General features: G+C 42.5%; 1 protein-coding gene and 1 non-coding gene across 5 annotated transcripts in view; both read left to right on the top strand.

Moving 5' to 3' along the window:
- Window positions 1-14097, top strand: part of EML6 (EMAP like 6) — a 144092-nt gene that overhangs the window by 75278 nt on the left and 54717 nt on the right. For all 4 annotated transcript variants that reach the window (XM_001509924.6, XM_007672024.4, XM_029071718.2 and 1 more), the window contains exons 10-16: window positions 489-701; window positions 2058-2225; window positions 4076-4182; window positions 4554-4672; window positions 5909-6095; window positions 7609-7714; window positions 12741-12834. In XM_001509924.6, the coding sequence (XP_001509974.2) occupies window positions 489-701; window positions 2058-2225; window positions 4076-4182; window positions 4554-4672; window positions 5909-6095; window positions 7609-7714; window positions 12741-12834 (994 nt within the window). The remainder of the gene's footprint in view (window positions 1-488; window positions 702-2057; window positions 2226-4075; window positions 4183-4553; window positions 4673-5908; window positions 6096-7608; window positions 7715-12740; window positions 12835-14097) is intronic.
- LOC114814429 lies at window positions 2603-2735 on the top strand. Its single transcript, XR_003762227.1, has one exon. It is a non-coding gene; the product is annotated as a small nucleolar RNA SNORA7 (small nucleolar RNA).

Genomic DNA, 14097 nt, shown 5'->3' with positions numbered 1-14097 from the left:
GGGCCCAAATGAGCTAAATTGAATAAAGTTTTGGCATCTTAGTGATTTAGCGATTATCTGAATTGATTGAGGATATTAATCCTGCACCTATAATTTACAAAAGAGTTAAGAAATTCATTTCAATTAAAATAACTTTACATGAACCAGTCTGCAAATGGAGATGAAGTAAAATCCCATCGCTGCAATAGCACATATTTCCAGTGGAGAACAAACTGTACCTCATGGCTGTCAGATCACTGTTTTTCAGCTTTGTGACAGCTCTCCCACTAAACCGATTTTTAAGCCTGGAGTGTGTATTCAGTTGCAATCTCTTTTGAACCGACTGCTTCAAAGGCAGCAATTCCTTGTGAGATGTAAAACGCCAAGTTTCTAGGCTGAAGGGAAATGTATTGCTCCCTTAGAGAACTAGAGATAACTAAGTGTAAGGAACGTGGTTTTCAGTGAACTATGCAATGAAAAGGCTTATTAATATGACCTAATATTTTCAGCTGGAAAACCCGTAATATGTAAAGATGAAGTCAAAGGGATTCACTGGGCTTCCTGGACGTGTGTGATAGGATCTGAAGTGAGTGGAATTTGGCCAAAGTATACTGATATTACAGACGTCAACTCGGTGGATGCAAATTACAACAGTTCAGTGCTTGTAACTGGAGATGATTTTGGACTGGTTAAGTTATTCAAATTTCCTGGTCTAAAGAAAGGTAAGGCATTATCATTTTGCTTAAAAGAATGAGGCCATGAAACTTGTGGTGAATATGTGTGTGTGTGTGTATAAATCATTTCAAGCAATTAATGGTATTTATTGAGTGCTGCTTGGGAAAGTACAATGCTCTCCCAAGCGCTTAGTACAGTGTTCTGCACACAGTAAGTACTCAATAAAATACGAGTATTCTCTTTTTTGGAGTTGTTCATGGTTAGAATTATGATCTTTACCATTATATGCTCCCGTGGAAAATTAGGATCCACGTACTCATTGTAGAAGAGGCACGTCTATTCATTCAGCCCAGTTCTTCCCTGGCCACCCTTCTTGGGGGAGAGTGAGCTATTCTGATTGGCAAGGGATACGTTGCTCTGAGTATCATCCTGAGTCGGTGGTTTATGGTGCATGCTGGAGTAAGGTTGGACAGTACCCTCACCCAGAGTGGCTTTTTTAAAAAATGTTTTATGGTGCTTACTATGTGCCAGGTATTGTAATTGTACTAAGCGCTGAGGTAGATAAAAGCTAATCAGGTTGGACACAGTCCCTGTCCCACTTGAGGCTCACGGTCTTAAATCCCCATTTTGCAGATGAGATAACTAAGGCACTGAGAAGTGAAGTGACTTGCCCACGGTCACAAAGCAGACAGGTGGCGGAGCCAGGATTAGAACCCAGGTGCTTCTGACTCCCAGGCCTGTGCCGTATCCACATGGCCATACTGCTTCTCTTCTTGTCATTGCTCTACTTGAGCACCGACTCTTCCCTAGGCATTACACAGAATGGAGTTGGGCTAGGTTCTTACCCAAATGGCTTCAAGTTGAATCAACTTTTTAGTTATAGATATCACAGAGAAGCAGCGTGGTCTAGTGGAAAGAGTATGGCCCTGTGAGTCAGAGGACCAGGTTTCTAATGTGACTCCACCACTTATCCGCTGTTTGACCCTGGGCAAGGCACTTAATGTCTCTGTACCTCAGTTTCCTCATCTGTAAAGAGGGGATTAAATCCTACTCTCTCCCACTTAGACTGTGAACTTCATGTGGACAGTGACTGTATCCCACCTGCTAATTTTCTACCTACCCCAGGGCTTAGTACAATGCTTAGGACAGAGTAAGTGCTTAACAAGTACCGTAATAATAATGATGGTAATTTCTGTTATTGCAATAGGGATAAATGAAAGTTCATATAAAAATAAGGAATTTTTGGCATTAATTACTCTGGCATTTGATCCCTTTTATATTTTCTTATGGCATTAAACTTTTTAGAAATAAACATTCTCCCCCAAAGCCAATTGGAAGGATGTATCTTTTGATTGTTCAGTGAATCTGTTTTATGCCTGACTTTTTTTTTTCTTATATTCTAGGAGCTAAATTTAGAAAATATGTTGGCCATTCGGCACACGTCACCAATGTTCGTTGGTCACATGACTTTCAGTGGGTATTGAGTACAGGAGGTGCTGATCACTCTGTTTTTCAGTGGCGATTTATTCCGGAAGGAGTGACCAACGGGATCCTTGAAACCGCTCCGCAGGGTAAAACTGTTCTTGTTAAGCATCCAAAACATTCCTTCTGTTATCGAAAAGAAATCCAAAAAAAGGATTTAAACTGGAGAGCAAGAAACATTAGAACGATCATCTTATGAACTGCCCAAGCCTGCCTGAAAATGGCTTCGTTATCCTCAGTGGTAATTTACTGGCCTGAAAGATTAAATCATTCAATCAGTAGTATTTATTGAGCACCCTGGGAGAATACAGTAGAGTTAGTAGCCATGGTCCTTGACCTTAAGGAATTTAAGGGGAAATTATATTGCCTTCTACAATCTGGGGAGAGGAGAGACAAAGAAGGAAAGGGGATATGTACGTGCGTTAATGCTTGAGTAATGGGATATATAAGATATGTAGATGGTAAGCCCCTCTCCTCACCTGGAGAGTTTCCAGTACTCTACCAGTCTCGGCTACGGGAGGGAGAGTCAAGCAGAGGCCTGTCCATTCCATTCCTAGCTTGGGCAGTGGCTAACGAGTGGAAGGCCATCTGCTACAAGTCAAAACTCACCCATGCTGGGCAGCAGCGGCATGGAAGAGAGTCAAGGGCGGAGATTCGAGTTTACTGCACGGAAGGCGGCAATGGTAAACCGTATTTTTACCAAGAAAACTCTATGGATCCACTACCAGAACGATTGCAGGTGGAGAGCAGGGCGTTCTGGAAGAGATGTGTTGGTGGCGTCGCTATGGGTCAGAAACGACTCGGTGGCGTGACGAGACTTGTAAGCCCATTGTGGGCAGGGACCGTGTCTATCAACTCTGTTCTGTTGTCCTCTCCAAGAGCTTAGTACAGTGTTCTGCACACATTAAGTGCTCAAAAAATACGTTCGATTGTTAGGTACATAAGTACTAAGGGGGTTTGTGCCCAGGAGGTGACAGACCCTTGGAAATACATCCCAAAATACTCCAGGGAAGAGCTTATCCTCTTGGGGGAGTTGTAGCTGGCTAACTGTGATTCTAAACTACTGGAATGAGACTAAGTGAAAATCAAAGACCAGTCACAGTAGTTGGAGCAGGTGGGGTGTGGTGAGGTTCAGTGTGAGTTTCTGAGCTGCAGTCAGCCCCAGGCGTCACTCTTGCCCCACAGTGACCACTTGGCTAACTGGCCCAAAATGGTGAGGCTTCTCTTAGCTTGGGCTGGTGTAGTGAGGACCAAATCCATTTTGCTTGTGGGGTTGTGGATTCAGGAGAAGATGCTGAGATAGCATAATATTCTGTTTATTAGGTAAAATTTGCAGGCCAAAAGGCAAAGAATTTTTGCCAGAAATTTTTCTTTTCAACTCAGACTCTCTCTTAGTCAGTGCTATGTTTGGGATGGAATTACAGATTCCAGTGATTCTGCTTTTTCCTCACATCTGGCTGGCCCCTTACCATCTTACCGTTGGGCAGATACAGCATAAAGTCCACCGGTTTGAAGGGCCTGATCTAAATTGCTTTCATTCCATTTTTATTTTATTTTTTCTTGAAGAAACATTTTTCTTTCAGCATGACATTTTTTGAAAAAAATCAGGGCTGCCTGAATTCTCCATGTGGGACAGGGACTGTGTCCAACCCAATTGACTTGTATCCATCCCAGCGCTTAGAACAGTGCCTGTCACATAGTAAGCGCTTAATGAAAACAACAAACTGATGATCCTCAATGGTGAAGTAAGTTCTCGTTCATATATGACAGGTAAATTTGTCATTTTCTACTTCTAAATGTTAATTTGGTAAATGTTTTGCTGTCCATTCTTTTCCTTTGCAAAAAAATTAAGACTTTTCCTTCCTGTAACAGCACAAAAATGTTTTTACCTCCCTATATTTGTTGTGGTTGTGGTTACCGTTGGGTTGTGTTTTGGCAGATGGCGGCATGGATTCATACAGTGAGGAATCGGATTCGGATTTATCAGATGTTCCAGAGCTGGACTCAGATATTGAACAAGAAGCCCAAATCAACTATGATCGTCAGGTCAGTAAGAATGAGTGAGTTAGGAGAGGAATAACAGTATCTGATAATACAAGAAAATTATGAGCCTCAGCATAGCCTAGTGGAAAAAACCTGGCCTGATGCATAAGGTAATAAGAGTAAAATGCTGACAGTATTTAAAGCAAATTAAGGCTTTAAGCGTACCAGAGTATATTTAAAAATCTTAGTGGTTTAAAAGCCACTGAGATATTTTTGGCTATTGGAAAAAAATAAGATTAGGGCCCCAGAGTGTAGTATTGCTCAGAATACTGCAGTAACAGTAAAGTTTAAGAAAATTAAAGACTTTTGGATTAGTTGGAAATGAAAAAAATGTAACAATTTGAGGACTGTAAATTCTACCATTCCTTTTTAAGGTTTACAAAGAAGATCTACCTCAACTGAAACAACAAAATAAGGAGAAAAACCATGCCGTGCCCTTTCTTAAAAGAGAGAAGGCCCCTGAAGACAGCTTAAAACTTCAGTTCATTCACGGGTAAGGTCACTATGCAGTAGTCCCCAAGAAAGAGGAAGGAGCATGGGCCTGGGAGTCAGAGGATCTGGGTTCTAATTATGCCTCCGCCACTTGTCTCCTGGGTGAACTTGGGCAAGTCACGTAACTTCTCCATGCCATACGTATCTTCTCTGTTAAATGGCGATTAAGACCATGAGCCCCATGTGGGACGGGAACTCTGTCCAACCTGATTTTCTTGTATCTACCCCAGCGCTTAGTACAGTGCCTGCCACATAGTAAGCCCGTAACAGATACTATTGCTCTTTCCAATAGGCCACACTGTTTCCCTGCATTCCCTTGCAGGTCCTCACAAGATCTCCCAGGAGGGGTCCCCTTCAGTATCTGGGGGTTCAGGCAGCCCCCTTTTCCTCCCCGTCCTCCTCCTCGGGTCAGTGGCTGAATGGCAGACCAGTCAGGTGCTCTTAAGGGCACTTGTAGCTGCTTGACGCTAATTCGCAAAGGGTAGAACTAGGTTTTAAACTTTATTCATTCATTCAGTTGTATTTATTGAGCACTTATCGTGTGCAAAGCACTGTACTAAGCGCTTGGGAGAGTTCAGTACGACGACAGACACATTCCCTGCCCACAACCGCTCCCGTGAATTCAGCCAATCAGTTGCATCTTTTGAGTGCTTACTGCGTGCTAAGCACTGTATTAAATGCTTGGGAGAGAAGCAGCACGGGCTGGGAAAGAGCCCAGACCTGGGAGTCAGAGGTCCTGGGTTTTAATCCTGACACTGCCACTCGGCTGTGGGACCTCGGGCAAGTAACTTCACTTCTCTGGGCCTCAGTTACCTCATGTGTAAAAAAATGGGGATTAAAGCTATGAGCCCCATGTGGGACGTGGACTGCGTCCAACTTGATTATCTTGTATCTACCCCAGTGCTTAGTTCAGTGCCTGGCACATAGTAAGCACTTAGCAACTACCAAAATTATTATTATTATTGCAATATTACATTCATTTATTCCATCGTATTTACTGAGTGCTTACTGTGTGCAGAGCACTATCCTAAGCACTTGGGAGAGTACAAAGGAGTTGGTAGACACGTTCCCTGCCCACCGTGAGTTTACAGTCTAGAGGAGGAGACAGACATTAATATACATAAATAAATTACATCAGAAAGTGCTGTGGAATTCCATCGTGGACCACTTACTGTTTATTTGATTTTGAGATTGGTGGGTGGGTGTTTTTTTCTTTCTTTTTTTGCCTTTGACTCAGGTACAGAGGCTATGACTGTAGGAACAATCTCTTCTATACCCAAGCCGGAGAGGTGGTTTATCACATTGCAGCAGTCGCTGTGGTTTATAACAGGCCACAGCACTCCCAAAGACTCTATCTTGGTCATGATGATGACATCCTCTGCCTAGCCATCCACCCAGTGAAAGACTTTGTAGCTACTGGCCAGGTATGTATTTCTTCTCGACTTGCCGGGAGTTTAGCATGCCAAATAATATGTGGCATCTTGAAATCCAGGTTTTCGGCAGGGTTGCTCTAGTCAAACCTAGGTTTTTCCCCTTGTGGCTTGGAATATCTTGTCTTCCTATTCCGAATACTGTTTCTGTTCCTTCAATATACCGTTTGAACAGTCATGGTTTTCTGTGCATCTGCATCACATTTTCTGGCATCCCACAGTGAAATTGAGAGAGGGTCTGGCATCAAGGTCAGAATTTCTCACTCCTGAGAAGGTAGCAACTAAACTTCACTAACTTCAGTAACGAAGTCGTCCTTGCCAATGAATGGCAATCTATAGTGCCGTTTTGAAATTTAAGAAGCAGCATGGCGCAGTGGATAGAGCACGGGCCTGGGAGTCAGAAGGTCAGGGGTTCTTATCCTGGCTCTGCCACTTGTCTGCTGTGTGACTGTGGGCAAGTCACTTCGCTTCTCTGTGCCTCAGTTACCTCGCCTGTAAAATGGGCATTGAGACTGTGGCAGGGAACTGGGTCCAACCTGATTTGCTTGTATCCACCCCAGCGCTTAGTACAGTGCCTGGCACATAGTAAGCGCTTAACAAATACCATCATTAATTAATGGAGATCATCCCACTTTTGGAAGTCCCTTACCCATCTCCTTTGGGCTGCCTTAATATGTGAATCCCTTTCCATTGGCCTTCTAGATGATGAAGTGGTTTGGGGAATCCAGCCAGTGGTCTCCAGGGCTTTGTCATCCAGAGTGGTTATAGTGTACTCTTTGAAGTGCTTAGTACAGTGCTTTGTACACAATAGGTGCTCAATAAATACCATTGATTGGTTGTGTTTCTAATAAGTTCTACCAAAATGAGCAAGCCTCAGGCGAGGGATTCTAATTCAGAACTGATCCAAGTATGGATCCAGGATCCTCACTACTTGTTAATGGGCCAAGGAGTAAAACCTGACGGAAAAAGAATCTTGATTGCTACAGATTGTTTGCCACGTTGTTTTTTGGGGGGCAACTAATAGCAGGCGTGTTCTCCCAAGGCCAACTTCTCAAGCAATATAAGCACATTTGTTTAATTCCACAAACCGGAAAGAGTGGTCCTTGAGTGATGACAGTATCGTGAAGATTGAACAGCAGTTATTGGTGATAGGAGTAAAGCTGATCTTTGGTTATGTGACAGCTTGGGAAAACAGGGACTCTGTCAAGCAAACATACATGTTCTAAATCTACGGCTTAACACGTTCTGCTCAAATTGGTGCTTCTCTTTCATGCTTTTATGGAATGACCCCTCCATATCACCACATCACTCTCCAGTGTTTTGGAGAGTCAGTTTAGTGCAGTCTGGGTCCAGCGATACCTCATTGCAGAGTGGAATTTTTTTCCCATTTGTCCAGACTCATTCCTCCTCTTTTTCTAGAACTACCTTTTGATTTATAGATGGATTTGTATATTAAATGAGCAGTTATTCTCCTATTAATTTCTAACACTCCACCCTCTAATTTAAGGTTGGAAGAGATGCTGCAATTCATGTGTGGGACACACAGTCGCTAAAATGTTTATCATTATTGAAAGGGCAGCATCAGAGAGGAGTGTGTGCACTGGATTTCTCAGGTAAGGAAATAAACTTAGTTGTTTCATCTGCTCCAAGTTGAATCTTTTTGCAAATAAGAACCAAGTGGAAGCAGGCTGTAGCATGGTACATTGCATGTAGCATTTCAAGAGACTGAATTCTTGGAATGAGGTTCGGCCCGTGGGGTAGGATCTAAAAAAAGGAAAGCGCTTAGTACAGTGCTTTGCACACAGTAAGCGCTCAAATATGATTGAATGAATGGAAAATGTCTCCATACCTCGTGCTCAGCTGATAATGCTCATTTCCTGATGTTTGGAATTCTGTACTCTGGCTTCAGTTGAAATCATCACATGTTGGAGAAGCAGAGTGGCCTAGTGGCAAGAGAAGCAGCGTGGCTCAGTGGAAAGAGCCCGGGCTTGGGAGTCAGAAGTCATGGGTTCAAATTCCGGCTCTGCCACTTGGCAGCTGTGTGACTGGGGGCAAGTCACTTAACTTCTCTGTGCCTCAGTTACCGCATCTGTAAAATGGTGATTAACTGTGAGCCTCAGGTGGGACAACCTGACGACCCTGTATCTACCCCAGCGCTTAGAACAGTGCTCTGTACATAGTAAGCACTTAACAAATACCAACATTATTATTATTATTAGTGGAAAGAGCAAAGCCCTGGGAGTCAAAGGACCTGGGTTCTAATTCTGGCTCCACTGCTTGTCTGCTCTATGACCTTGGGCAAGTCATTTAACTTCTCTGTGCCTCAGTTCCCTCATCTGCACAATGGGGATTCAATACCTGTTCTCCCCCTTACTTAGATTTTGAGCCACATTGTGGGACATGATTATCTTGTTGCTACTCCAGTGCTTAGCTCATTGCTTGGCACATAGTAAATGCTAAACAAATACTGCAATTGTTGTTGTTATTGTTATTCTTTAACAGCAGCTTAAGGCAAACATTTTGGACCTCTATTCTACAAAATAGAAATGTCCAATCACCGTGGCCACTGCATACCTGTATTGCCTGAGGAGAGGAATTTGGTTATAAAGCACTGGATCTGAAATGTAGCTTCCATCATATATATATATATATATGATGGCACTAATTTAAAATATCAGAATAGAAATGTCCTTATAGTACCAGAGGGTATATGCAACTAGTTCTAAATCAGTTTTAGGAAAAAAAAATTGAGAAACCATGTATTTATAGTGGTGAAGTCCCGTGGGTGGAGAAGCAAACTTTGCCACTCCAATATCCAGCCTGCCTAAGGAGTAAATATTCTCCCTGTTGTGGTATTCTTCATGTCCATTAAGTAAATTTCCCACTTCCCCCCAAAGAAGCCATCCAAAAAGGATGGAAGTATAAGACTAAAAGTAACACTTGTGCCAAACTAATCTGTTTAGTGAATTCAATGTTCAGGGGCTACTCCTTTGGGCAGAAAAATTGTGTATTTGACAGAATCTGGCCATAATTTTAATCTCCTGCAAACGATGATCCTTGAAAGCACAATTTTGGAAATAACTTCATCTTGTGATTAGTATTTCAGGGGAAATTGTTCACAGGTACATGGTCTGAATAATACCAAAGGCATAAGGAACCTATCCACTGTGTTCAGTTTTTCGGATTTTTCCAAGGAAACCTACCCAGAAAGGTGCCTATGCAAAACCGTGCAGTTATGTTGTCAGTTTTGTAGGGTTGACCCAGTTCACATTTACTTACACATGAATTAAATTGCATGGATTCTTTGGGGAGCACATTGTTAAAAAAAGTAGTTTCAAGGAATGAAAATTTTGTAATAAACATTTAGGGTGAAATTCCCTTTTCAACACACCAAATGGTTCCAAAAAGAGACTTTGAAATCAAGGAGTAAAAACACTTAATCCATTAAATATGGAGTATGTAGTTAACAATCGGGGAACCATTTTAAATGTATTTTCTCAGGTGGAGTCCATAGTGAATTCTTAAGGAAATGGAAGGCCAGGTATGTAGAAGGCAGGTAAATTCTATAAAAAGTAGCACAGTATGTATACATAATCTGGTTCAAGGACTAATGTGCTCCAGTTGTTAATAGGCTTATAAATTGATTCATTCTTTCCTTTCTTCCAAAGCAATAGAAAATAAATTTCTGATTAAAAAAAACCACTTTCATATAAAATGGTCCCTAATTCTGGAGTACAGGACAGGAATAAAAATAGACTTCTGTTAGTTGACTTAATGGATCAACTATTTAGCTTTGTGAATTTTTCAAATCTTTCTTCAAAAAACGTAAACTATCCTTTGTGTTTGTGCTGGTAATTAATGAAAATATAGTAATCCATTCCACTTGTACAGAAATCTAAAGTGGAAAAAGAAAAGTTCAGCCATATAGTAATTTGCTGTCCTCAACATCACTTTCATCAAGTAAACACAGACATATAACCCCAAATTAAACACAATTGAAACCAACTTAGTCTCCCATGGTTTTCATTTCAGAAACCCCATGTATATTTCATGAATCCTGGGTAAGAGGCCAACTTACTTGTTTTTTGTCTATTGGATGAAATTTTCATTTTCTAATTTGCCATTTACTGTTGGCATTAAATGCTTTAGATTTGTTTCCATGCACTATTTAATGCCAGCACATACATAATTAATATCCTCAGTGGGCAGGGGATACTGAATAGCCGGCACCTGCTCTCAGTGTGTGCGAGCCCTCTTTTCAATGATTCTCCATTCTGGGAGCCCCATTATGGAACTGAAAGGGGCTCTAACGAAGCTCGAGAAGTCTGGTGCTACTATTTTCAGGTGTTGGGGGAAAATTAATGAGAAAGATCAGTGTATAAAATGGCTTCCCAAAATGTTTTTTTTGCTTGTAGACATGCACTGCCCCTTTCTAATAGTTGAAAAATTCCTGGCTTACAGCAAAGAAGCCCAAGTCATGGTTTCCTGCCCCTTCTTCCTTGATCTGTCGAAGCTAAGCGTCATGGAATGTTCTAGCTTGTTTTTCCCAATTTAAACCCTAGACTCTAGACTCTTTTTGAGCATTCAACACTCTGAAGGGCAACCCCAATTTGGCTCAAGTGATTAATTGGAAGCGCATTTGGGTGTTTCTGTCTCCACCACCTGGTAGTCAAGTCAGGACCACATTTCGAGCCCTGTCAGGGTAGGCTCTCTTCCCTCAGGTTTTTTGAATTGGTGGTCTGCAGCAGCGGTCTCCCAGTGGTCTGAAAAGGTGAAGGTGCTTTCCTCAGGCCCTAGTTTGAGGGAGAATCTGGGTCATTCATCACACTTCTCATCCCTTTGTAAAGGAATCAATTGAACAATGGTATTTATTGGACATTTACTGCGTACATGGCACTGTAATAAGCACTTGGGAGGTCCTATATAATAGAGTTGGTAGGCACCTTTGTTTCCCACAAGAAGCTCACAGTGTACAGGAGAAAGTGAGCAATAATTCACCTGGGGAAGAGGACCATTATCCACATGCGGCCTTTTTTTATTAATTAATTTTTTAATGATATTTGTTAAGCGCTTACTAATGCCAGACACTGGTCTAAGCACTGGGGTAGATACAAAGTAGTCAGGTAGGACACAGTCCATGTCCCACATGGGACTCACAGTCTTCATGATACATTCTACAGATGAGGTCGCTGAGGCACAGAGAAGTGACCCTCCCAAGGTCACAGAGCAGACAAGTGGCAGAGTCCAGATTAGAACCCACGTCTTTCTGATTCCTAGGCCTGTGCCGTATCTACTAGGCAACACTGCCTCTCTTTCTGATGCTCTGAGTGCTCCACAGCCAATCCATCCGTGTTATTGGCTGAGCGCTTACTGTGTGCACTGTACTATACTCTGCCAAGGTCTTTGCAGATAATCTTCAAAGGGATTTCGTGCTTCTCTCCCCATTGGTCCCCCTCAGTGCCTACCCACAGGTGGAGTGCAGAGGCAGCATTCCTCCTCCGTGATGTGGTAGAGTACATGTAAGGGAGTTTTATAGGAGTATTTTTAACGCAGTCAAATATTTTAAATGAAGCTTCCATGATATATCAACAACACTTATGTTTAAATGAAATAAACTGAATTGCTTTTGCCAAGATAGATTTGCAGCCAGAAATGTACCGAGTCTACCAAGCAGTCCAAATACCCACACGCGTGAAGAAGTCATAGCCTAAATGAGGAGAGAGCCAGGATTAAGGGAATTATCTCATATTCCTACTACAACCCAGCCCACACACTTCGGTCCTCTACCCCCAGCCTACTCACTCTGTCTCAGTCTCTTGTTTCCAACCCTTGTCCCACCTCCTCCTGCTAGCCTGGAACTCCCTCCTCCTTCATAATCACCAGACCACCACTCTTCCCATCTTCAAAGCCCTGCTAAAATCACGTCTCCTCCTAGAAGCCTTCTTTGACTAAGTCTACGGTGTCTCTAGTCTCCCTCCCTTCTATCATTTCCCCTCCCTGTAATTTATTTTAACATCTGTCTCCCCCTCTAGTCTGTAAACCCTTTGTGGGCAGGAAGCGTGTCTACCCTCCCGAGCACTCAGGACAATGCTCTGCACGTAGTAAGTGCTCAGTAAATACCACTGATGGATTGAATGTGTTGTAGTAAGGGATGAGCTGAGGTAAAGGAATAATCTCCACGCTGCCTATTTCTCTAACACTAGTCAAATAATAATAATAATCATTATGGTATTTGTGAAACAGTTACTCATTTCCAGGCACTGTACTAAGCGCTGGGGTGGACGCAGATTGGGTTGGACACAGTCCCTGTCTCACGTGCGGCTCATAGACTCAATCCCCGTTTTACAGATGAGGTCACTGAGGCCCAGAGAAGGGAAGTGACTTGCCCAAGGTCACACAGCAGACAAGTGGCAGAGATGGGATTAGAACCCATGACCCCCTACCTCCCAGGCCTGTGCCCTATCTACTGCACCACGCTGCTTCTCAATGCGGTGCCAAAGTCAGTAAAGGTATTGGGAAAAAGCATCTTCCTGTTTAAAGTAGAATATTCAGTTCACACTCCTTTCTCAGATTGAACAAAGTTTGGATTTTTCAACGAAGGGGCCTGCCTTTGATGGCCGTTTTGTTCTTTTCCTATAGCGGACGGAAAGTGTTTGGTGTCTGTCGGTCTAGATGATTTTCACAGTATTGTGTTCTGGGACTGGAAGAAAGGAGAGAAGATCGCAACGACCAGGTAAAAACCACTGAATTGTGGCGGTTAACGTTTTCCCATGTGATTTCCTCTTCGGTCTCTTTGGTGTTATTCATGTGGGAAAAAAAAAACCCGACATTGAAAAGAGAAGGCACTGCAGCATTTTCTGTGCCAAATCTAGCTCAGATCGATCAGCATCTGTTGCTGTAGAAGGAGGATGATGTTAATAGTGATCAATCAGTCAAGTTCATTTACTCCAATCTGTTTATCTCATATCTATCCCAGGGCTTAGACTAGTGCTGGCACATAGTTAGCGCTTAACAAACACCATTTTAAAAAAACTCTAAAAAAAACCAAAGCTCCCCACCTCACCAGGCTCATATGGATGAATCCCTTCCAAGAGGAAAAAAAAAAGTGTAATTTTCAAAGGTTTAAATTTAGGCTTTATCATCCCTTATGCATCCCTTGACTTCAGAGAGTCAAAGTCATCGAAATCAGATGCCCGGTACGTCCCGAATACGAGGAGACTGTGCTTTCAGCTTGGGCGCTTCTGTCCACTCCACATCTGTTGCTCAGTGTCAAAGGAGGCAAATTGTTTCTTTAATCTGCCTTTACTAGAAATAGACTTTCCAGTGCTTACTACTCTTTCCAGGCCAGCTGTCCTTCTTTCCCCCAGGCCTCTTCCCTGTTGAGTCAGCAGCGTCTGAGACATTGCTTCCCCTGAGTTACTTTCAGAAGGGCTTGCTGCTGGCACAACCGTGGATAGAGACCTGAATGTTCAGACGTTTTCTAGCCTGAGGTGGGATGAGCTTTCTCAGTGATCTACTCTTTGCACCGCCCTCTTCCCTCCCCACCACTCTAATTGGCATCCTCTCACAAAATATTAGTTGCGTGGGGGAGAGAAAGGGGCGTGTGTGTGTTAATTGTTTGGTTACTCGGTTTTTCCTACCGACATAATGAACTTTCTGCATTTTGATAGAATGAATAAATGAACATGGAGACTGTCAGGAGGGGCTCCACTGGGAAAGTGTGGGAAGTCCAAATAGGGAGAGGAGCGGAAAGGTGGTTTCCAAATGTTCCCAATAATGGACACACTTAGGAACAGGTTTTCTTTCTCAACCCATAGAATAAAATCAAACTGCCGTTAACATTTAAAAATGTAATAGAGATGAATACCAAAAGTAGGAGGAAAAAATAACACTCAAGAGAAAAAACAAGTTAAGAGAATGGAGGAAATTTAGACTTGGTGAAATGACTAAAGGAAACCAAAGGACTTTAAAATGGTAGAAGAAAAGGGATTTAGTG

Source organism: Ornithorhynchus anatinus, chromosome 9 (assembly GCF_004115215.2).
Source record: "Ornithorhynchus anatinus isolate Pmale09 chromosome 9, mOrnAna1.pri.v4, whole genome shotgun sequence".
NCBI classification, from domain to species: Eukaryota; Metazoa; Chordata; class Mammalia; order Monotremata; family Ornithorhynchidae; genus Ornithorhynchus; species Ornithorhynchus anatinus.
The sequence above is the reverse complement of the archived record's forward strand: the minus strand, read 5'-3'. Positions and strand labels throughout refer to the sequence as shown.